We start from the raw sequence: 26,679 nt of genomic DNA on the forward strand, positions 1-26,679 counted from the left end.
AACTTTCAATCAGCACCTGTGATTAACACTCAACGAACACCTGTTATTAACAATCAAACACACCTAAGATTAACTGTCCACACATCACCTGTGATTATCTGTCAAACAACTCCTGTGATTAATGGTCAAACGCACCTCTGATTAAAAAACAAACACACCTGTGATTAACAGTCAAATGCACCTGAGATTAATGGTCAAAACACACCTAGAGTCATAGAGTCATAGAGTTATACAGCACGGATAGAGGCCCTTCGGCCCATCGTGTCCGCGCCGGCCATCAGCCCTGTCTACTCTAATCCCATATTCCAGCATTTGGTCCGTAGCCTTGTATGCTATGGCATTTCAAGTGCTCATCCAAATGCTTCTTGAATGTTGTGAGGGTTCCTGCCTCCACAACCCTTTCAGGCAGTGAGATCCAGACTCCAACCACACTCTGGGTGAAAAAGTTCTTTCTCAAATCCCCTCTAAACCTCCCGCCTTTTACCTTGAATCTATGTCCCCTTGTTATAGTACCCTCAGCGAAGGGAAAAAGCTCCTTAGTATCCATCCTATCTGTGCCCCTCATAATTTTGTACACCTCAATCATGTCCCCCCTCAGCCTCCTCTGCTCCAAGGAAAACAAACCCAATCTTCCCAGTCTCTCTTCATAGCTGAAGCGCTCCAGTCCTGGTAACATCCTGGTGAATCTCCTCTGCACCCTCTCCAAAGCGATCACATCCTTCCTGTAGTGTGGCGACCAGAACTGCACACAGTACTCCAGCTGTGGCCTAACCAGTGTTTTATACAGCTCCATCATAACCTCCTTGCTCTTATATTCTATGCCTCGGCTAATAAAGGCAAGTATCCCATATGCCTTCTTTACCACCTTATCTACCTGTTCCGCCGCCTTCAGGGATCTGTGAACTTGCACACCAAGATCCCTCTGACCCTCTGTCTTGCCTAGGGTCCTCCCATTCATTATGTATTCCCTTGCCTTGTTAGTCCCTCCAAAGTGCATCACCTCGCACTTTTCCGGGTTAAATTCCATTTGCCACTGTTCCGCCCATCTGACCAATCCATCTATATCGTCCTGCAGACTGAGGCTATCCTCCTCGCTATTTACCACCCTACCAATTTTTGTATCATCAGCGAACTTACTGATCATACCTTTTACATTCATATCCAAGTCATTAATGTAGACCACAAACAGCAAGGGACCCAGCACCGATCCCTGTGGTACCCCACTGGCCACAGGCTTCCAGTCACAAAAACAACCTTCGACCATCACCCTCTGCCTTCTGCCACTAAGCCAGTTTTGTATCCAAAGTGCCAAGGCACCCTGGATTCCATGGGCTCGTACCTTCTTGACCAGTCTCCTGTGGGGGACTTTATCGAAGGCCTTACTGAAATCCATGTATACCACATCCACTGCGTTACCCTCATCCACACGCCTAGTCACCCCCTCAAAAAATTCAATCAAATTAGTCAGACATGATCTTCCCTTGTTGACTATCCCTGATTAATCCTTGCTTCTCCAAGTGGAGACTAATTTTGTCCTTCAGAATTTTTTCCAATAATTTTCCTACCACTGATGTTAGGCTCACTGGCCTGTCGTTCCCTGGTTTTTCCCTACTCCCCTTCTTGAATAATGGTATTACCTATGATCAACTTTCAAACACACCTGTTAATCTGTGATTAACTGTGAACCAGCACCTGTGATTAACAATCAAACACACCTGTGATTAACAATCAACCACACATGTGATTAACAGTCAATTACATCTGTAGTTAACAGTCAAACAGTACCTGTGAATATCAGTGCAATAACACCTGTGGTTAACAGTCAAATACCTGTGATTAACAGTCAAACATATCTGTGATTAACAATCAAACAACACCTGCGACAGTCAAACAATACCTATGATTAACATTGAAACATATCTATGATTAACAGCCAAGCGACACCTGTGATTAACAGTCAAACAATGCCTCTGTTTAATCCTCAAACATCACCTGTGATTAATGGTCAAACACACCAGTGATTAACAATCAAACAGCACCTGTGATTAATGGTCAAACACACTAGTGCGTAACAGTGAAAGCACGCCTGTGATTAATAGTCAAACAGCACCTTTAATTAACAGTCAAACATTACCTGTGATTATCAGTCAAACTGCATTTGTGATTAAAAATCAAACATGCTTGTGATTAACTGTAAAACATATTTGAGATTAATGGTCCCAACACACCTGTGATTAACAGTCGAACATATCTGCGATTAACACTCAAAGAGCACCTGTGATTAATACTCACACAATGCCTCTGAATAGTCATCAAACAATACTGGTGATTGATGGTCAAACACACCTGTGAATAACAATCAAACACATCTGTAGTTAACAGTCAAACAGTACCTGTGAATATCAGTGAAATAACACCTGTGATTAACAGTCAAACATATCTGTGATTAACACCCAAACAACACCTGTGATTAACAGTCAAACAATGCCTCTGACTAATAATCACACAGCACCTGTGATTAACGGTCAAACACACCCGTGAATGACTGTCAAACACACCTATGATTAACAGTCAAACAATACCTGTGATTATCAGTCAAACATATCTGTGATCAACAGTCAAGCAGTACCTGTGATTATCAGTCAAACAACACCTGTGAATAATGGCCAAACACAACTGGTCAAATACACTTGTGATTAACAAACAAACAGCACCTGTGATTAATGGTACTGCACTCCTGTGATTAACAGTCAAACATCACCTGTGCTTATCAGTCAAACTGCACTTGTGATTAAAAATCAAACACGCCCGTGAATAACTGTAAAACACACCTGAGATTAATGGTCACAACACACCTGTGATTAACAGTCAAAGAGCACCTGTTATTAACAATCAAATACAACTATGATTGACTGTCACACATCACCTGTGATTAACAATCAAACAGAACCTGTGATTAAAAGTCAAACATTCCTTTGATTAACAGTCAATCAGCACATGTGATCATCAGCCAAACTGCACTTGTGAGTAAAAATCAAACACGCCTGCGATTAACTGTAAAACACACCTGAGAATAATGGTTGCAATACACCTGCGATTAACTTTCAAATAGCACCTGTTATTAACAGTCAAACAGCACCTGTGATTAATGGTCAAACACACCGGTGCCTAACAGTGATAGTACACCTGTGATTAATAGTCAAAGAGCAATTTTAATTATCAGTCAAACTGCACTTGTGATTAAAATTCAAACAAGCCTGTGATTAACTGTAAAACACATTTGAGACTAATGGTCCCAACAAACCTGTGATTAACAGTCAAACATTAACTGCAAATAACAGTCAAACATATCTGTGATTATCACTCAGACAACACCTGCGATTAACAGTCGAAAAATACCTATGACTAACAATCAAACATATCAGCGATTAACACTCAGACAACACCTGTGATTAACAGTCAAACACACCTGTGATTAACAGTCAAAAAGCCCTGTGATTAACAATCAAACAACGCCTGTGATTAATGGTCAAACACACTAGTACGTAACAGTGAAAGCACATCTGTGATTAATAGTCAGACAGCACCTTTAATTAACAGTCAAACAACGCCTGTGATTAATACTCAAACAATGCCTCTGAATAATCATCAAACTATACCTATGAGTAACGGTCAAACACACCTGTGATTAAGAGCCAAAAAGCCCTGTGATTAACAGTCAAACAACGCCTGTGATCAATGGTCAAACACACTAGTGCGTAACAGTGAAAGCACATCTGTGATTAATAGTCAAGCAGCACCTTTAATTAACAGTCAAACAGCACCTGTGATTATCAGTCAAACTGCACTTGTGATTAAAAATCAAACACACCAACGATTAACTGTAAAACATACTTGAGATTAATGGTCCCAACACACCTGTGATTAACAGTAAAACATATCTGTGATTAACACTCAAACAACACCTGCGATTAATACTCAAACAATGCCTCTGAATAATCAACAAACAGTACCTGTGATTAACGGTCAAAAACACCTGTGAATAACAGTCAAACACATTTGTAGTTATCAGTCAAACAGTACCTGTGAATATCACTGCAATATCACCTGTGATTAACAGTCAAACATATCTGTGATTAACACTCAAACATCACCTGTGATTAACAGTCAAACAATGCCTCTGACTAATAATCACACAGCACCTGTGACTAATGGTCAAACACACCTGTGACTAATGGTCAAACACACCCGTGAATGACTGTCAAACACGCCTATGATTAACAGTCAAACAGTACCTGTGATTATCAGTCAAACAACACCTGTGATTAATGGCCAAACGCAACAGGTCAAATACACTTGTGATTAACAAACAAACAGCTCCTGCGATTAATGGTACTACACTCCTGTGATTAACAGTCAAACATCACCTGTGCTTATCAGTCAAACTGCACTTGTGATTAAAAATCAAACACGCCTGTGAGTAACTGTAAAACACACCTGAGATTAATGGTCACACACACCTGTGATTAACAGTCAAAGAGCACCTGTTATTAACAATCAAATACAACTATAATTAACAGTCACACATCACCTGTGATTAATTGCCAAACAATGCCTGTGATTAATGGTCAAACACACCTGTGATTAAAAATCAAACATTCCTGTGATTAACAGTCAAACAGCAACTTTGATTAACAGTCAAACAGCACCTGTGATTATCAGTCAAACTGCACTTGTGATTAAAAATCTAACACGCTTGTGATTAGCTGTAAAACATACTTGAGATTAATGGTCCCAACACACCTGTGATTAACAGTCAAACATGTCTGTGATTAATACTCAAACAATGCCTCTGAATAATCATCAAACAATACCTGTGATTAACGGTCAAACACACCTGTAATTAACAGTCTAACAAATCTTTGATTAACAGTCGAACCGCACTTATGATTAATGGTCAAACACACCTGTGCATGACTGTCAAACAACACGCCTATGATTAACAGTCAAATAATACCTGTGATTAATAGACAAACACTACATGTGATTAACAGTCAAACATATCTGTGATTAACAATCAAACTGCACTTGTGATTAATGGTCCTACACACCTGTGATTATCAGTCAAACAACACCAGTAATTAATAGTCAAATTGCACCTGTGATAAAATAGCAAACACACCTGTGATTATCAGTCAAACTGCGCTTATGATTAAAAATCAAACACGCCTGTGATTAACTGTAAAACAGACCTGAGATTAATGGTCCCAACACACCTGTCATTAACATTCAAAGAGCACCTGTTATTAACAATCAAACATAACAAGATTAACAGTCACACATCACCTGCAATTAACTGTCAAACAATGCTTGTGATCAATGGTCAAAACACACATGTGGTTAACAGTCATTCAATACCTGTGATTAATAGTCAAACGCACCTGTGATTATCAGTCAAACAGCACCTATGACTAACAGTTAAACACACCTGTTAAAGACCGTCAAACATGCCTATGATTAATAACAGTCAAACATACCTGTGATTAACAGTCAAGCAGCACCTGTGATTAACAGTCAAGCAGCGCCTGTTATTAAATGTCAAACACAACTGGTCAAATACAACTGTGATTAACAATTAAACACAACAGAGATTAACAAACAAACAACACCTGTGATTATCAATCAAATTGCATCTGTGATAAAAAAATCAAATACATCTGTGATTAACAGTCAAATAGCACATGTGATTAATTGTCAAACAAAACTGTGATTAACAAACAAACAACACCTGTGACTAACAGTCAAATAGCACGTGTGATTAATGGTCAAACAAAACTGTGATTAACAAACAAACAGCACCTGTGAATAATGGTCAACCGCACCTGTGTGTAACAGTGAAAGCACCCCTGCGATTAATAGTCAAACAGAACCTGTTATTAATGGTCAAACACACCTCTGATTAATAGACAAACACACCTGTGATTAACAGTCAAAGAGACTTGTGATTAACAGTCAAACAGCACCTGTGATTAACGGTTAAACACACCTATAATTAACAGTCAACCAAACCTTTGATTAACAGTCAAACAGCACCTATGGTTAATGGTCAAACACGCCTGTGATTAACAAACAAACATACCTATGATTAACAGTCACACATCATCTGTGATTAACTGTCAAACACACCTGTGATTATCAGTCAAACAACACCTACGACTAATGGTCAAACATACATGTGAAAGACCGTCAAACACACGTATGATAAACAGTCAAACATATCTGTGATTAACACTCAAACAACACCTGTGATTAACAGTCAAACAATGCCTCTGATTAATAATCACACAGCACCTGCGATTAATGGTCAAACACGCCTGTGATTAACAGTCAAACAGTACCTGTGATTATCAGTCAAATAACACCTGTGATTAATGGCCAAACACAACTGGTCAAATACACTTGTGGTTAACAAACAAACAGCACCTGCAATTAATGGTATTGCACTCCTGTGATTAACAGCCACACATCACCTGTGCTTATCAGTCAAACTGCACTTGTGATTAAAAATCAAATAACTGTAAAACACACCTGTGATTAACAGTCAAAGAGCACCTGTTATTAACAATCAAATACAACTGTAATTAACAGTCACACATCACCTGTGATTAATTGTTAAACAATGCCTGTGATTAATGGTCAAACACACCTGTGATTAAAAATCAAACATTCCTGTGATTAACAGTCAAACAGCAACTTTGATAACAGTCAAACAGCACCTGTGATTAAAAATCAAACACGCTTGTGATTAACTGTAAAACACACTTGAGATTAATGGTCCCAACACACCTTTGATTAACAGTCAAACATATCTGTGATTAATACTCAAACAATGCCTCTGAATAATCATCAAACGATACCTGTGATTAATGGTCAAACACACCTGTAATTAACAGTCTAACAAATCTTTGATTAACAGTCAAACCGCACTTATGATTAATGGTCAAACACACCTGTGCATGACCGTCAAACAACACGCCTATGATTAACAGTCAAACAATGCCTGTGATTAACAGACAAGCAATACATGTGATTAACAGTCAAACATATCTGTGATTAACAATCAAACTGCACTTGTGATTAATGGTCCTACACACCTGTGATTAACAGTCAAACAACACCAGTAATTAATAATCAAATTGCACCTGTGATAAAATAGCAAACGCACCTATGATTATCAGTCAAACTGCACTTATGATTAAAAATCAAACACGCCTGTGATTAACTGTAAAACAGACCTGAGATTAATGGTCCCAACACACCTGTCATTAACATTCAAAGAGCACCTGTTATTAACAATCAAACACAACAATGACTAACAGTCACACATCACCTGCAATTAACTGTCAAACACTGCCTGTGATTAATGGTCAAAACACACCTGTGATTAATAGTCAAACAACATCTGTGATTAACAGTGAACCAGCACGTGATTAACAATCAAGCACACCTGTGATTAACACTCATTCAACACCTGTGATTAATAGTCAAACACACCTGTGATTTTCAGTCAAACAGCACCTATGACTAACGGTCAAACACACCTGTGAAAGACGGTCAAACATACCAATGATTAATAACAGTCAAACATACCTGTGATTAACAGTCAAGCAGCACCTGTGATTAATGGTCAAACACAACTGGTCAAATACACCTGTGATTAACAATTAAACACAACCGTGATTAACAAACAAAGCACACCTGTGATTAATGGTCCTAAACACCCATGATTAACAGTCAATCAGCACTTGTGATTATCAATCAAATTGCACCTGTGATAAACAAATCAAACACACTTGCAATTAATAGTCAATCAGCACCTTTAATTAACAGTCAAACGCCTGTGATTAACTTTAAAACACATCTGAAATTAATGGTCACAACACACCTGTGATTAACTTTCAAACAGCATCAGTGATTAACAGTTAAAGAGCACCTGTTTTTAACAATCAAACACACCTATGATTAACAGTCACACACCACCTGTGATTAACTGTCAAACAATGCCTATGATTAATGGTCAAACAGCACCCTTAATTATTGGTCAAACGCCTGTGATTAACTGTCAAACACACCTGTGATTAAAAATCTGTGGTTAACAGTCCAACAGCACCTGTGACTATCAGTGCAATAACGCCTGTGATTAACATTAAGACAGCACCTGTGATTTACAGTCAAACAATACCTGCAATTAACACTCAAACAACACCTGTGATTAACAGTCAAACAATGCCTCTGATTTATAATCAAACTACTCCTGTAATTAGCGGCCAAACACACCTGTGATTAACAGTCAAACAGGTTTGTGATTAACAGTCAATCAGCACCTATGACTAATGGTCAAACACACCTGTGAATGACAATCAATCACACCTGTGATTAACAGTCAAACAATATCTGTGATTAACAGTCAAACAACACCAGTGATTAATGGGCAAACACAACCGTGATTAAAAATGAAACAACACCTGTGATTAATGGTCCTACACACCTGTGATTCACAGTTAAACAGCACCTGTGATTATCAATCAAATTGCACCAATGATAAAAAAATGAAACATACTTGTGATTAACAGCCAAACAGCACTTTTGATTAACAGTCAGAAAGCACCTGTGATTATCAATCAAATTACACCTGTGATCAAAAATCAAATACACCTGTGATTAACTGTCAAACAGCACATGTGATTACAGTCAAAGAGCATGTGTTATTAACAATCAAACATACCTGTGATTAATAATCACAGATCATCTGTGATTAGCTGTCAAACAATACCTGTGATTAATGGTCAAACACACCCAGTCATATACACCCGTGATTAACAATCAAAGAGCACCTGTGAATAATGGTCAACCGCACCTGTGTGTAACAGTGAAAGCACCCCTGCGATTAATAGTCAAACAGAACCTGTTATTAATAGTCAAACAGAACCTGTTATTGGTCAAACACACCTATGATTAATAGACAAACACATCTGTGATTAACAGTCAAACAATGCCTCTGATTAATGATCAAACAACACCTGTGATTAACAGTCAAACAGCACCTGTGATTAATGGTCAAATACACCTGTGATTAATAGTCAAGCAACATCTGTGATTAACTGTGAAACACCACCTGTGATTAACAATTAAACACACCTGTGATTAATGGTCAAGCACATCTGTAGTTAACAGTCAAACAGCACCTGTGAATATCAATGCAATAAGACCTGTGATTAACAGTCAAACAATACCTGCGATTAACACTTAAACAACACCTGTGATTAACAGTCAAGCAATACCTCTGATTTACAATCAAACTACTCCTGTGATTAAAGACCAAACACACCTGTGATTAACAGTCAAACAGGTTTGTGATTAACAGTCAATCAGCACCTATGACTAAAGGTCAAACACACCTGTGAATGACCGTCAAACATACCTATGATTAACAATCAAACAAACCTGCGATTAACAGTCAAACAATACCTGCAGAAACCCTCAACTCATTTGAAAAGTACCTGGATATAAACTTGAAGTGCCGCGACCCTCAAAGCTACGGACCGAGTGCTGGAAAGTGGGATTAGGCTGGGTGGCTCATTCTTGGCCGGCACGGACACCTTGGGCCGAATGGCCTCCTTTGCCGTAAATTTACTATGATTCTATTACCTGTGATTAACAAACAAACAACACCTGTCGTTAATAGTCAAACAGTACCTGTAATTAACAGTCAACCACACCAATGATTAACAATAAAACAACACCTGATCTTAACAGTCAAACACACCTGTGATCAACAGCCAAACAACATCTGTGATTAACCATCAAACAACACCTGCCTGTAATATATTTTGTCGATATTTAAAGAGTAAAACAAAAATTAAGAACATAAGAACATAAGAAATAGGAGCAGGAGTAGGCCAATCGGCCCCTCGAGCCTGCTCCACCATTCAATAAGATCATGGCTTATCTGATCCTAACCTCAAATCTAAATTCATGTCCAATTTCCTGCCCGCTCCCCGTAACCCCTAATTCCCTTTACTTCTAGGAAACTGTCTATTTCTGCTTTGAATTTATTCAATTGTTCATATAGAATATATTTTTTTTAAAGGGAAAACTGAAGAAGATATCAGTTTATTTTCTGACTGATTTAAATTTAGCTGGTAGATTAATATGAAATATTAGACTGCTCCTGATTGGCTGCTACCTTTGTCAATCCTGGTAATCCTGCCCCCCTCTTCATTGTGGCTCACAATTCAGTTAAAAACCTTCACAGACCATTTTGGGGGCTTAAATGTAATTTTTTTTGTTTAAAAGTCTAGAAATTGCATAAGCTATCAATCTTTGAGCATTTTGTGAAGCAAGTTTTGTTTGTATTTTCAAAAAAAACGTTTATTAAAGGCGGTACAAATCAGCAAACAAACTAATAGCACACTAAAGCCTCGATTTTAACTCACAGCGGGAGTGGTGTGGGCAGGGCCGAGGGGGACAGTGAACCGCAGTGTGCGAGCCCAGAGATTTTAACTCACAGCAGGAGTGGTGTGGGCAGGGCCGAGGGGGACAGTGAACCGCAGTGTGCGAGCCCAGAGATTTTAACTCACAGCAGGAGTGGTGTGGGCAGGGCCGAGGGGGACAGTGAACCGCAGTGTGCGAGCCCAGAGATTTTAACTCACAGCGGGAGTGGTGTGGGCAGGGCCGAGGGGGACAGTGAACCGCAGTGTGCGAGCCCAGAGATTTTAACTCACAGTGGGTGTGGTGTGGGCAGGGCCGAGGGGGACAGTGAACCGCAGTGTGCGAGCCCAGAGATCTTAACTCACATTTTGGCCCATTCCACCCTCTTATCAATATCTCCTTGCAGCTTCCTGTGGCCGTCAGAATTATTTACCATGCTTCATATTTTACTATCGTCTGCAAATTGGGCATGGCCCCCTCTAGCCCAGGGTTATAAAACGGTATTCCAGCTTTCCAGAGCGGAGAGGCAACTGAAAATAAATTGAAGGGGTGCTAGAAATGTTTTTCTCTTTAAGGTTTTACTTTCAGTAAACAGATACATCGTCCACTTTACAGCCTTAATGTCTCATTCCTTCAGAAAGATGCTGCATCAATCAGGCAGATTGCAGCCACCTATTCCAGCAGAGTGGGGGAAAGTTACACAATGTCTGAAGGCAATCTGCTCCAGACACTTTTCCTTTTAACTACATCTAATAATCATTCCCTAGTAACTGCACTAATCGTACACAGAATACATCAAAAAAGAGGAATCTAGTCATGCAAAAAGAGAAAAATGTGCTTAATAATGAAAGATTTCAAAGTTGAATTTCCAGTGGTGACCGTGAGTTGTGTTATTACTGGGCCTAATGATTTTAATTTTTGTTTGATTTTTCCCCCAGCGACCCCCTCCTCTCCACAGACTGTTATCTCCAGTGTAAATGAAACATCTCTTAACCTGGAATGGACTTCTCCTCGGGAGATAGGAGGCCGTGAAGATGTGGTTTACAATGTGATCTGTAAGAGCTGTAACTCGGGCCGTGGGACTTGCACACGATGTGGGGACAACGTGCAGTTTGTTCCACGTCAGCTGGGCTTGGCTGAGCCTCGTGTTTACATCAGCGACCTGCTGGCACACACGCAGTACACCTTCGAGATCCAGGCCGTGAATGGAGTGTCTGATCAGAGCCCTTACTCACCCCACTTTGCGTCTGTCAATATTACCACCAATCAAGCTGGTAAGAAACTTGGTATTTTCTATTCCTTCTGATTGGCATTGTTTGTCTGTGTGGGTGAAGGGAATTCCTGGCAGCATGACTAATGGCGCATGAGGAGAGGAAATAATCCCAGAGAGCCTAGAACTGCAACTCCCTACAATTCTTTAAACAATTCTTGTTCTGCTCTATATCCAGTTCCATGTTGATTCATTTTAAAAGACGACAGCAGTTTTTTTCTGATGCTTGCAGCTGTTACTGTCACCGTGATACCATTACTTTTCTCTATTGCTCATTAGACAGATAGAGCTGTTCTCCCGTATAGTGAGGGAGCAGTGATTCCCAGTGTCTGAATGGAGGGATGGGACACTTGCAGCATCCTGTGAGACAGAATGATGGAGGGACATTGGCTGCCTCAATAGACACCTTCCAATCCACACTGATCTCACATGATGCCTTATGATGGGTTCTCTCCTGAAATTCCCTTCAGAATGCCAAACTGGAGAACAAAATGTAAAGCTCGTCCTTTAGAACGTTGTGTTTCATGGTGATATTGTGGGACAAGCTCTACCTGGAATGGTTTGTACAATGTGTTGCAGCTCCATTGATGAAGTTGGGTGGGTTTTACAGCATCGACTTGAAAACAACTGATTTGTGACTAAATACAAATCAACTGGTGTTTCAAATTTGCAAACAGAAAATCTTTACAAATAGTCTGGACAAGACAGTTTGTGTGATCATCAGCCTTCAGTGATCAGCAAGTATCAGAAACCCCTAGGTCTTGTCATTTTAGATTTGTTCTAATAACCATTGTTGACATAGGTTAATTCTAAAAGGTATTGGCTGTATGTAAATATAACGAGGGATGGAATAAGGATTTATCACAGTGCAAATCAAATCGCTGTCTTATTCCTGTATCGGCTTTTGGTGATACCTATTTGGAGTACTTAGTACAGGTCTGGGCAATGAACATAGAAATGATCTTGACAGGTACAGAGGCAAGCAACAGGGCGGTTCCAGCTATCAGGGATTTAAATTACAAAGGAAGTTGGGATTGTGTTTGGGATTGAAATACTGGTTGGCATGAATTAAAGTGAGGTAGTTCGAAATAAGAATGTTAAGTGGAATCTTTCCACCCAGATGGTGTTAGTGTTATGATCATACTAACACCTGCACTGAAAACCACTGAAGTGGACACTATGTTGGTTCAAGGGACAATGGGCACTAAATTGGGCCGTGTAGCGCCCGTTGTTTTGGTGCTACATGGCCTCTCCGACATCCAAGATGGCACCTTGGATGCGTACGTACGTTTCCAGCATGACGTGCGCCGGACGCCATCTTGGTATAGGAGTTAGCCCAGGTGCAGATAACGAACGCTGGAATCATGTAAAGTCGGGAGAAAATGCGTGCAATCAGTGTGCAACGCTGATTTAAAGTGATGGACACCATTTTCGACCTTAATGCTCAACTCAATGCACAGTCTGAACCTCGACCATCTGAACGTGTCTTAGAGTGTCTGGAGGACCCCCCACCAGCGCTATTTAAAGGGACCATGCAGGATTTACAAGTTAGTGGCTGGATTCTTGCTTCTGGCTGCTGAGACATCTGTAACTGTTTTTGGAGCTCTCCTACACTTGAATACTAGGAATATGGAGTTAGGTCACAGGTCCACCATGATCTCATTGAATGGTGGAACAGGCTCGAGGGGCTCAATGCCACTGTCACTTGCTGCCTCTTGATATGCGCCATCTTCTCCTGCAAGAAAGCGGGACGTGTGTCTGGGTGATGTGTCTGTCATGGTTGAATAGCTTCCAGTGTGTGTGGCCTGTGAGATGTGGGTGGGCGGTTGAAACAGTGGTAATTTGTAAGGGTGAGAGGAAGCATCTGATGGGAAGAGTTGAGTACTGATGGAAAGAGTGAGTTTATTGGTATGTGGGTGATGGGGGTGTAGTGCATGGTGCAGTTGGTAGGAGACACCACTTGACAGTTGACCTCACTCACCTTGACCACTCATGTCAAAGCATTGAACTTCTTCCTGCACTGCATCCATGTTCATGATGCTGTGCGCCTGGCATTGTCTTCATCCCCCGCTGCCTCCCACTGCCTTTTGGATATATGTCTGGAGGGCCTCTCGTTCCCCCCTCCCCCCATTGCGGTTACAGGATGTCCCTCCTTCTGTCCACAGATTCTGTTTGAAAGTTAATCACAGGTATGTTGGGCCATCAATATCAGGTGTGATTTACAGTTAATCGCTGGTGTGTTTGATTTTTAATCACAGGGACTGTTTGACTGATAATCACAGGTACTGTTTGATTATTGATCACAGGGGCTGTTTGACTATTGATCACAGGGGCTGTTTGACTATTAATCACAGGGACTGTTTGACTATTGATCACAGGGGCTGTTTGACTATTGATCACAGGGGCTGTTTGACTATTGATCACAGGGGCTGTTTGATTATTGATCACAGGGGCTGTTTGATTATTAATCACAGGGAATGTTTGACTATTGATCACAGGGGCTGTTTGACTATTGATCACAGGGGCTGTTTGATTATTGATCACAGGGGCTGTTTGATTATTGATCACAGGGGCTGTTTGATTATTGATCACAGGGACTGTTTGATTATTGATCACAGGGACTGTTTGACTATTAATCACAGGGGCTGTTAGATTATTGATCACAGGGACTGTTTGACTATTAATCACAGGGGCTGTTAGATTATTGATCACAGGGGCTGTTAGACTATTGATCACAGGGGCTGTTTGATTATTGATCACAGGGGCTGTTTGATTATTGATCACAGGTGTGTAGGACCATTAATCACAGGTGTTGTTTGTGTTTTAATCACAGATTTGTTTGACTGTTAGTCGCAGCTATTGTTTGACTGTTAATCACAGGCGTGTTACGCACTGATGTGTTTGACCATTAATCACAGGTGCTGTTTGACTGTTCATCACAGGTGATGTGTGACTGTTAATCATAGTTGTGTTGGATTGTTAATAACAGGTGCTCTTTGACTGTTATTCACAGATTCTGTTTGAAAGTTAATCACAGGTATGTTGGGCCATCAATATCAGGTGTGATTTACAGTTAATCGCTGGTGTGTTTGATTTTTAATCACAAGTGCAGTTTGACTGATAATCACAGGTACTGTTTGACTGTTAATCAGAGGTGCTGTTTGACTGTTAAACACCGGTCTGTTTGATTTTTTATCAAAGGTGCAATTTGATTGATAATGTTTGACTGTTAATTACAGATATTGTTTGACTGTTAATCACGGGTGTGTTTGACTGTTATTCATAGGCGTGTTTGACGGTCATTCACAGGTGTGTTTGAACATTAGTCACAGGTGTTGTTTCATTATTAATCAGAGGCATTGTTTGACTGTTAATCACAGGTGTTATTGCACTGATATTCACAGGCACTGTTTGACTGTTTACTGCAGATGTGTTTGACCGTTAATCACAGGTGCTGAATGACTGTTGTTCACAGTTGTGTTTGATTGTTAATCACAGGTGCTGGTTCACAGTTAATCACAGATGTTGTTTGCCTATTAATCACAGGTGTGTTTGAAAGTTAATCATAGGTGTATTTTGACCATTCATCTCTGGTGCATTTGATTGATAATCACAGGTGCTGTTTGACTGTTAATCGCAACTGTGTAGGACCATTAATCACTGGTGATGTTTATTTATTAATCACGGTTGTGTTTGACTGTTAATCAGAGGTGTATTTGACCAGTTGTGTTTCACAGGTGTTGTTTGATTGGTAATCACAGGTATTGTTTGACTGTTAATCACAGGTGTGTTTGACTGTTAATCATAGGTGTGTTTGATGGTCATTCACAGCTGCGTTGGACCATTAGTCATAAGTGCAGTTTGACTGTTAATCATAGGTGTTGTTTGAGTGTTAATCACAGATATGTTTGACTGTTAATCGCAGGTATTGTTTGACTGTTAATCACAGGTGTTGTTGTACTGATATTCACAGGTGCTGTTTGACTGTTAACTATAGATGTGTTTGACCGTTAATCACAAGGATTGAATAACTGTTAGTCACAGGTGTGTTTGATTGTTAATCTCAGGTGCTTTTTGACAGTTAATCGCAGGTTTTGTTTGAGTGTTAATCGCAGGTATTGTTTGACTGATAATCATCGGTGCTGTTTGACTGTTAACGACAGATGTATTTGATCATTAATCAAAGGTGTTGAATGACTGTTAGTCACAGATCCTGAGCCAGAGGTAGAGGAGGAGGAGGCTGAGGAGGTGGAGGAAGAGGCTGAGGAGGAGGAGGCTGAGGAGGAAGAGGCTAAGGAGGAAGAGGCTGAGGAGGAGGAGCAGGACGAGGGGATGGAGCCAGAAGAGGAGGTGGAGGAAGGCACAAGGGTGCAGCAGGAACTACAGGCCTTGTCTGCGAGGGCTCTGTTTGCTCGCCTGATCCGTGCCCACTATCAATAATTGGAACTACATCCCCCAACTCACCAACAGTCCTACATTCCCCACCCTTCCTCTCCCACAAGACAATCAAATCGCCCTCCATCTGATTACACATTGGTTTCCCTCTCAGCTCATTGTGTAAATAAAAACCACCACCTCTGCTGAATAAGACAGTCCGAATCAACAAAGGGAAAAGAGAGGATTTAAATCTGTATGATACGGGAGTGGATGGGTTAGCGTGCGCGGGAAAGACTTTGGGTATACCGGAGGGAGCGGGAGTACAGTTTTCATGCAACAAAATGTAAAATCAAAGTCACATTTATCACTGAGTAAATGAAATTATGGAAACAGAACAGAACTATTCCCCCTTGTGCATTCCCTTAGTGCCTGTTGTCCGTCTGCCTTCACCGATCCTAGAGCTCCTATGAGGTGCTTCCCAGTAGCTGCTGGCCTTCAATTGAGGAGTGTGCAGATGGCCTAGGAATCGACCTCGAGCAGCTCTGGGCCGGGAGGGCCCGGCTTCAGACTGCACCATTTCAGCATGGGCTGCAGCAGTCTGGCCTGGCTGGCCGAGAGGCAACAACAGGAGCACTGGCGGAGTGGCAGGGTGGGAGCAGGAATGCTGTCGTCCTGAGAGAGGACAGCAGGTCCGACTGCCATGGCGCCACTGCCACTCTCCCGGGGCGGTGCCTCAGTAATCCTGGTGATCAGCTGGAGAACAGATTGCTGGAGTGCTGTGATGCCCTGGAAGCCCCGTTCCACAGTGGTCCCCAGAGCCACGATAGCAGCAGTCTGAGCTCCAAATGCAGCAGTCAGACCTTGGATGGCATCAGTTTGTGCTGCAATGGAAGGTGAGACATCAGTCATCAGACGCTGCATCATGGTGGATTCCACAGGTGCACTGATGGAGGTGACCACCCGTTCCATGTGGGAAAGGATGGGCTCCAAGCTCTGCGCAAAGCCCTGCGCCAATTTGGAGCTGGACTCCTCCATGCCCCTTCTCATTGTGCCCAGGCTTTCTGGCAGGTTTTCCAGTGCCTCAAGCATTTGTTGGTGTACGCCCATCAGCGTCTTCTGTAGCCTGGCCCATCGAAGTCCTCATCTGACTCCTCGGTAGCAGAACTAGTGAGTGACCTCGCCCTCCGGCGAATGGCTCCTGTGGTGTCCGTTCCCTCCGCCCCGGCTCCTGTGCACTTGTGCTCGGTGTCTCACCACGTGCCGATCCCTCCTCTAACCCGGCCTCCAAAGGACGCGTAGTGTCAGTCTCTGAGCTGGTGGAAGCAAGTGTGAGATCGAGTGACGGTGTGGCTTCAGTGTCCCCCGCCTCCTCCTCCCCTTCCTCTTCCCTCCCCCTCCTCCTCCTCCTCGGAGGGTGCCGTTACGTGTTCTTGGGTATCTGCAATGACAAAGGAAAACAGGTTGAGTTGTGGAGTGGGGAGAGGAGCAAGTAAGAGGGGTGTGCTGACAGCATGTGCAGCACGTGAGTCAGGAAAGATTATGGGAGGAGGGAGATGTTGGAAAGGAGAAAGAGCATTAGATATGCAGAGACCCCCTCCACCGGGACCTCCAGTGTGGCATGTTATGACAGCTGCAGCGACGGCCCGCCCAATGATCCGGAGTACGGTCTCCTCTAGGGGGGTGAGGATGTGTAAACGTGCCCGTCCACCCTCAGGTCCCATCTGCTGCCGGCGGTTATGCGCCACCTTCTCCAGCAAGACAGAGGACAGTGTGTCAGTGAGTGTCCTGCAAGGTGTGTGGGTGATGTGCCTGTCATGGTCAAATAGCTGCCAATTTGTTTGACTTGTGAGTGGTGGTCGTGTGACCTGCAAGTGTGACACTATGTGTGGGTGAGATGCAGCATGCCGAGTGCAGCATTGTGTATGGATGGGCAGTGTTTGTTGGTGGGTGGGTGACGGGGAGCGGTGGTTCAGTTGGTTGGATGTGCCACTTGACACTTGCATTCACTCACCATGACCACTCGTGTCAAATCATTGAACTTATTTTGGCACTACACCTACGTGCGTGGTGCAGTGCTCCTGGCGTTCATTTCCTGCGCACAGCCTGCCAATGCATGCAGTCTGGAGGGTCTCCGGCCACCCTACAGGTACATGTTGGCCCTCCTTTCATCTGCGCCTCCCGCCAGGGACTCCAGAGCATCATTGGAGAAGCACGGAGCCCTCTCTCGTGCCGGTCCAGCTATCCTTGTGGCTATCTTTCCCTCTCCTAGTAGGCTGTGTACCTGCCGTTTGAAATGTGCACCTGCACCTTTAAGTAGTGCTGGCTGCTGATGACATGCGTTGTGCACGCCCCATTTCCAACTTCCTCATTCTCCATGCAGCCTCTCAGCAGTGCCGGTAGTGTTGGCTGCACGGAGATATCATGGTAAGTAGCAGGCAGCACGAAGTCGGGCGCGGGGTACGAGCGCATTGCGCTACCCACGCCTGAAAATCACACTTATCGAATATTTCCCCCGTGCCTTTAAGTTGAGTTAGAAAACCCACCGAAATGGGAAATGTACGAGTGTTATTTATTTTTGTAATAGTGCGTAAACAGGGGTTATATTGATTGCACCAAGTGACTCTTATCATTCTAAGTGCTTTATTTGTTTCTCCTGCTGTGGAATAAAGCAGTTTACGAACATTATTAACTTGATCTGCATTTGATCAGATTGAAGGAGTTAGACTTGAGATTAGGTCCAAAGCGGGTCAGGACGGTGCCTCACCAATTTAAATTTTACGCCTGTGGCCCCCACTCTAGTGACCCCATTGCCTGTGCCCTTTGCTCTAGTGACCCCATTGCCTGTGCCCTTTGCTCTAGTGACCCCATTGCCTGTGCCCCTTGTCCTAGTGACCCCATTGCCTGTGCCCTTTGCTCTAGTGACCCCATTGCCTGTGCCCCCCGCTGCAGCAAGTGTCCACGCTGTGCCCATAGTGTGGTGGGTGCCTGCCAGCAATTTTAAAATGAATGCGTCTGCCCCTCATTACAACAGTGACGACACTTCAAAAGTACTTCATTGGCTGTAAAGTCCTTTGGGGCATCCTGAGATGGTGGAAGACGCTACATAAATGCCAGCCCTTTCTTCCTTTTCACTTTCACCCTGCACACTGTGACAGGGGCAGTCCTGGAGTTTGGGGCGGCCACTTCTCAACATTTTCGGAGTGAAGGTCTTTGGGCAGATACTTTTCTCTGGAGCTGTGACCTGTTAGTGGTAGCCTGCGGTCTGAGCACCTGCAGAGGGCACAATCTCCCAGCGTCTATCAGTAGCATTTAACCAACAGTGCTCTGACACACACTGACACTGACGTTGACACACACTGGCATTGACAAACACTGGCACTGACACTGACACACTGACACACAATGATACTGACACACTGACAATGTCACACACAGACACTGACACACACTGACACACGTTAACACTGGCACACGTTAACACTGAGACACACGAACACTGACGCACACACTGACACTGACACACGCTGACACTGGCACCAACACACACTGACACAGACACTGACACTGACACACACTCACACTGACAATGACACACATTGACACATACTGACACTGACACTGCACTGACACTGAAACTGGCACACACTGACAGTAACAGTGCTCTGACACACACTGACAGTAACAGTGCTCTGACACACACTGACAGTAACACTGACACACACTAACACTGATTCTGACACACACTGACACTGACGCCCACCGACACTGAACTGACACACACTGACACAGACACTGACACTGAAACTGACACTGACGCATACTGGTACACACTGTATACACACACAATGACACTGACACTGACACCGACACACACTACCACTAACACTGACTCAGATTGGCCCACACTGACACACACTGGCACTGACACACTGACATTCACACTGAAACACACTAACACTATCTGTAATATCCCACCAATTCCACATCCCTATGTGCATTACCCCACCAATCAAAATAACCCTATGTGTAATATCCCACCAGTTGTTACATACCCCGTCTGCTGCACACCCACTTGTTATCCTCCCTGCCCGTTGTACACACCACACGTTATACACCCGCCTGTTATACACCCGCCTGTTATACACCCGCCTGTTATACACCCGCCTGTTATACACCTGGTCCGTATACATCCTGGCTGTTATACCCCTTCTTGTAATACTCCCCACATGTTGTACATCCCACACGTTTTATTCCCTGTCCACTATACACCCGCTTGTTATACTCACCGCCCCATTTACACCACTTCCGATGTACACACCCACCCGTTACACACCCATTGTTAACACCCCGCCCATTATAATCCCCGTGCATTATAAACACACCCGTTATACAGACTGTCCATTACACTTCCTGCACTTTATATTCCCCGTCTATTATACACCTGCTCATTATACACCTGCCCGTTGTATACCTGCTCGTTATACAAATACCCATGATACACTTGTCCGTTCTACTCCCACATGTTTTACATCCCGCCAATATACGTCCCGCCCGTTATAACCCCGCCCGTTATAACCCTGCCCGTTATAACCCTGCCCATTATAACCCTGCCCGTTATAACCCCGCCCGTTATAACCCTGCCCGTTATAACCCTGCCCGTTATAACCCTGCCCATTATAACCCCGCCCGTTATAACCCCGCCCGTTATAACCCCGCCCGTTATAACCCCGCCCATTATAACCCCGCCCGTTATAACCCTGCCCATTATAACCCTGCCCATTATAACCCCGCCCGTTATAACCCTGCCCATTATAACCCTGCCCGTTATAACCCTGCCCATTATAACCCCGCCCGTTATAACCCCGCCCATTATAACCCTGCCCATTATAACCCTGCCCGTTATAACCTCGCCCGTTATAACCCTGCCCATTATAACCCTGCCCGTTATAACCCCGCCCGTTATAACCCCGCCCATTATAACCCCGCCCGTTATAACCCTGCCCATTATAACCCTGCCCGTTATAACCCCGCCCGTTATAACCCCGCCTGTTATAACCCTGCCGTTATAACCCTGCCCATTATAACCCTGCCCATTATAACCCCGCCCGTTATAACCCCGCCCGTTATAACCCTGCCCGTTATAACCTCGCCCGTTATAACCCCGCCCGTTATAACCCTGCCCATTATAACCCTGCTCATTATAACCCTGCCCGTTATAACCCCGCCCGTTATAACCCCGCCCATTATAACCCCGCCTGTTATAACCCTGCCCATTATAACCCTGCCCGTTATAACCCCGCCCGTTATAACCCCGCCTGTTATAACCCTGCCCATTATAATCCCGCCCGTTATAACCCTGCCCATTATAACCCTGCCCATTATAACCCCGCCCGTTATAACCCTGCCCGTTATATCCCCACCCATTATAGCCCCGCCCATTATAACCCAGCCCATTATAACCCCGCCCATTATAGCCCCACCCGTTATAACCCTGCCCGTTATAAACCCGCCCGTTATGCATCTGCCTGTTATACAGCCCACCTGTTATAAACCTGCCCATTATACATCCTGCCCATATACAACCCCCCATTCTATACCCATTTGTAATACACCCACTTGATATACACCCCACCCATTTTACTCCCCACCCACTACATACCCACTTGTTATACTTGCCGTCTGTTGTACATCCCACCCGTTGTACACCCGCCCGTTGTATACATCCTGCCATTCCACACCCGTTGGTTATACACCCTTCCGTTAGACACCCACCCACTATGTACCCACTTGTCGTACGCCCGTTTGTCATAATCACCACTTGTCATACTCCAGACCCGTTATATACCCGCCCATTATACTCACTTTGCATTGTATACACACCTGTTATACACCCCACCCATTATATAACCCGCCCGATATACATCCCGCCCATTATACTCACTTTGCATTATATACACGCCTGTTATACACGCTGCCTGTTATACACCTGTGTGTTATACACTATCCCGTTATACACCCTCCCTTTATACACGCTGCCCATATATGTCCTGCCTGTTATTCACCCCGGCCATTATACACCCCGTTTTACACCTCCTTGTTATATACTCCACTCCTTACAAAGCCCTGTGGGTAGTTGGAGGACTGTGGGTGGATTGGGGGACTGTGGGTAGTTGGAGGACTGTGGGTAGTTGGAGGACTGTGGGTGGATTGGGGGACTGTGGGTGGATTGGAGGACTGTGGGTAATTGGAGGACTGTGGGTGGATTGGGGGATTGTGGGTAGTTGGAGGACTGTGGGTGGATTGGGGGATTGTGGGTAGTTGGAGGACTGTGGGTAGTTGGAGGACTGTGGGTGGATTGGGGGATTGTGGGTAGTTGGAGGACTGTGGGTGGATTGGAGGACTGTGGGTGGATTGGAGGACTGTGGGTAATTGGAGGACTGTGGGTGGATTGGGGGATTGTGGGTAGTTGGAGGACTGTGGGTAGTTGGAGGACTGTGGGTGGATTGGGGGATTGTGGGTAGTTGGAGGACTGTGGGTAGTTGGAGGACTGTGGGTAGTTGGAGGACTGTGGGTGGATTGGAGGACTGTGGGTGGATTGGGGGACTGTGGGTAGTTGGAGGACTGTGGGTAGTTGGAGGACTGTGGGTAGTTGGAGGACTGTGGGTAGTTGGAGGACTGTGGGTGGATTGGAGGACTGTGGGTGGATTGGGGGACTGTGGGTAGTTGGAGGACTGTGGGTGGATTGGGGGACTGTGGGTAGTTGGAGGACTGTGGGTGGATTGGGGGACTGTGGGTAGTTGGAGGACTGTGGGTGGATTGGAGGACTGTGGGTAGTTGGAGGACTGTGGGTAGTTGGAGGACTGTGGGTAGTTGGAGGACTGTGGGTCGTTGGAGGACTGTGGGTGGATTGGAGGACTGTGGGTAGTTGGAGGACTGTGGGTGGATTGGAGGACTGTGGGTGGATTGGGGGACTGTGGGTAGTTGGAGGACTGTGGGTGGATTGGGGGACTGTGGGTAGTTGGAGGACTGTGGGTGGATTGGGGGACTGTGGGTAGTTGGAGGACTGTGGGTGGATTGGAGGACTGTGGGTAATTGGGGGACTGTGGGTAGTTGGAGGACTGTGGGTGGATTGGGGGATTGTGGGTAGTTGGAGGACTGTGGGTAGTTGGAGGACTGTGGGTAGTTGGAGGACTGTGGGTCGTTGGAGGACTGTGGGTGGATTGGAGGACTGTGGGTAATTGGGGGACTGTGGGTAGTTGGAGGACTGTGGGTGGATTGGGGGATTGTGGGTAGTTGGAGGACTGTGGGTAGTTGGAGGACTGTGGGTGGATTGGGGGATTGTGGGTAGTTGGAGGACTGTGGGTAGTTGGAGGACTGTGGGTGGATTGGGGGATTGTGGGTAGTTGGAGGACTGTGGGTAATTGGAGGACTGTGGGTGGATTGGGGGATTGTGGGTAGTTGGAGGACTGTGGGTAGTTGGAGGACTGTGGGTAGTTGGAGGACTGTGGGTGGATTGGGGGACTGTGGGTAGTTGGAGGACTGTGGGTAGTTGGAGGACTGTGGGTCGTTGGAGGACTGTGGGTGGATTGGGGGACTGTGGGTAGTTGGAGGACTGTGGGTCGTTGGAGGACTGTGGGTCGTTGGAGGACTGTGGGTGGATTGGGGGACTGTGGGTAGTTGGAGGACTGTGGGTCGTTGGAGGACTGTGGGTAATTGGGGGACTGTGGGTAGTTGGAGGACTGTGGGTGGATTGGGGGACTGTGGGTAGTTGGAGGACTGTGGGTAATTGGGGGACTGTGGGTAGTTGGAGGACTGTGGGTAGTTGGAGGACTGTGGGTGGATTGGAGGACTGTGGGTGGATTGGGGGACTGTGGGTGGATTGGGGGACTGTGGGTGGATTGGGGGACTGTGGGTAGTTGGAGGACTGTGGGTCGTTGGAGGACTGTGGGTGGATTGGGGGACTGTGGGTGGATTGGGGGACTGTGGGTGGATTGGGGGACTGTGGGTGGATTGGGGGACTGTGGGTAGTTGGAGGACTGTGGGTCGTTGGAGGACTGTGGTTAGATTGGGGGACTGTGGGTAGTTGGAGGACTGTGGGTGGATTGGGGGACTGTGGGTGGATTGGGGGACTGTGGGTGGATTGGGGGACTGTGGGTGGATTGGGGGACTGTGGGTAGTTGGAGGACTGTGGGTCGTTGGAGGACTGTGGGTAATTGGGGGACTGTGGGTAGTTGGAGGACTGTGGGTGGATTGGAGGACTGTGGGTCGTTGGAGGACTGTGGGTAATTGGGGGACTGTGGGTAGTTGGAGGACTGTGGGTAATTTGGGGACTGTGGGTAGTTGGAGGACTGTGGGTGGATTGGGGGACTGTGGGTAGTTGGAGGACTGTGGGTAGTTGGAGGACTGTGGGTAGTTGGAGGACTGTGGGTCGTTGGAGGACTGTGGGTCGTTGGAGGACTGTGGGTGGATTGGGGGACTGTGGGTAGTTGGAGGACTGTGGGTGGATTGGGGGACTGTGGGTGGATTGGAGGACTGTGGGTAGTTGGAGGACTGTGGTTAGATTGGGGGACTGTGGGTAGTTGGAGGACTGTGGGTAGATTGGGGGACTGTGGGTGGATTGGGGGACTGTGGGTGGATTGGAGGACTGTGGGTAGTTGGAGGACTGTGGGTAGTTGGAGGACTGTGGGTAGATTGGGGGACTGTGGGTGGATTGGAGGACTGTGGGTAATTGGGGGACTGTGGGTGGATTGGAGGACTGTGGGTAGTTGGAGGACTGTGGGTAGTTGGAGGACTGTGGGTAGATTGGGGGACTGTGGGTGGATTGGAGGACTGTGGGTAATTGGGGGACTGTGGGTGGATTGGAGGACTGTGGGTGGATTGGGGGACTGTGGGTAGTTGGAGGACTGTGGGTAATTGGGGGACTGTGGGTAATTGGGGGACTGTGGGTAGTTGGAGGACTGTGGGTAGTTGGAGGACTGTGGGTGGATTGGGGGACTGTGGGTAGTTGGAGGACTGTGGGTAATTGGGGGACTGTGGGTAATTGGGGGACTGTGGGTAGTTGGAGGACTGTGGGTAGTTGGGGGACTGTGGGTAGTTGGGGGACTGTGGGTAGTTGGGGGACTGTGGGTAGTTGGGGGACTGTGGGTAGTTGGGGGATTGTGGGTGGATTGGCTCCCAATCCCATTTCTCATTCTCGCCCATTGTTCTTCCGCACAAATGGAGTAAACTCTTGGCCGAGACTTGTAATGATACCGATGGACTCGTAGACAGGAACAGTTCACTCTCAAGTCTGTCAGGGAGGATGGGAGACTCCAGGCTGAGCTACCAACTCACACAGCCTGGACCAGAAAAGGTTAGTGCCAGTTGGGTTGGAGATTGGTTCCTGGGAGGTAGAGATACACCACCTGCCCAAGGTTCCTGTAGATATAAACTATGGCCTGGAATTTCCTCAGGGCTGCTCTCTCTGCGCCACTGGAAGTGCGGAGAAACCCTGTTTCTGTGCTCTGAGGGAATTCCAGCCCAATGTATCCTCCGACTCACTGCAGGGAACACCTCGAGAGAGCTGAGGTTTGAGGTTTAATTGCTGCCTTTGTCCAATGGGCTCACTCATCCCAGTGAAGATAAAACAGAAACTGTTGAGGTTGCAGAACAACCTGTACTTCAACCAGTGACATTGAGAATGCAGGCTGCAGTCTCGAGGTTCGGTGAAGATCTCCATCAGAGGATTTGAAGCCTGGACCCTGTCTGGAAACTGTCATTCTTCATTATTCAAGTGACCACGTGCCTTAGATGCACCTCTAAAGATCCAAGCACCCATCAGGAATATTCAACCTTCTCACCTCATGGCCTCAAAAATGTTGGTGGGATCAATGCCAGGATGAGAAGTGGGTTTGATCCATGGGTTCTGGGCACCGTAAGCTTCTTTCGTGGGTTTTAATCTTAAATTGTCATTCACATGAGGACAAGTGTGAAGAAAATCATTGTTTCCCCAATTGCACTTCAACAAGTCCGAGTGAGGCTGCACACACACAGTGAATAAAGTAATCTCATGTGAAGCATCAGATTCCAGCTCAATTGGGCAGCACCAAACACAATCCTTTTACTTGCTGTGCTAGTTCAGGCCTCATTAGTCGGCTGATCTGCTCCAGGGCCTCATCATAATGTCAGGATTGTTCATAAATTGGGTCGTTTTGGTCAGAAAGGCCGAGGATTCTGCAGCCCAGCCATGAACCCCCAGAAAGAGGAGGATGAAGTCATTTTTCAGATCCTTTGTGTCAAATTATTTATGATGATGTGTATCCTCGCATTGGATCATCAATTCATCAAACATCTGCGATGCTTTCCAAGAACTCAAATAGATTCTGTCAAACTAGTCAATATCAAAGGGAGAATTCTGAATGTGAAATTAATGAGGATTTAAGTAGCAAATAGTTCTGGCTGAATGAATGAGTGAAGTTGAAAATGTTCTTAAAATATGCAAGAAATCAAAAACTCTCCGAGCTGCTAATGAATCGACAGTAAAAGGGCCTTTATGGAGTCAA

The 26,679-nt window shown here is 45.2% G+C and overlaps 1 protein-coding gene across 1 annotated transcript in view; it reads left to right on the top strand.

Moving 5' to 3' along the window:
• The window catches only part of LOC137301220 (ephrin type-B receptor 2), a 1,084,770-nt gene that overhangs the window by 778,082 nt on the left and 280,009 nt on the right, over positions 1 to 26,679 (top strand). The window contains exon 5 of the mRNA XM_067970697.1: positions 11,430 to 11,765. Within this exon, the coding sequence (XP_067826798.1) occupies positions 11,430 to 11,765 (336 nt within the window). The remainder of the gene's footprint in view (positions 1 to 11,429; positions 11,766 to 26,679) is intronic.

This window comes from Heptranchias perlo, chromosome 32, assembly GCF_035084215.1.
Source record: "Heptranchias perlo isolate sHepPer1 chromosome 32, sHepPer1.hap1, whole genome shotgun sequence".
NCBI lineage: Eukaryota > Metazoa > Chordata > Chondrichthyes > Hexanchiformes > Hexanchidae > Heptranchias > Heptranchias perlo.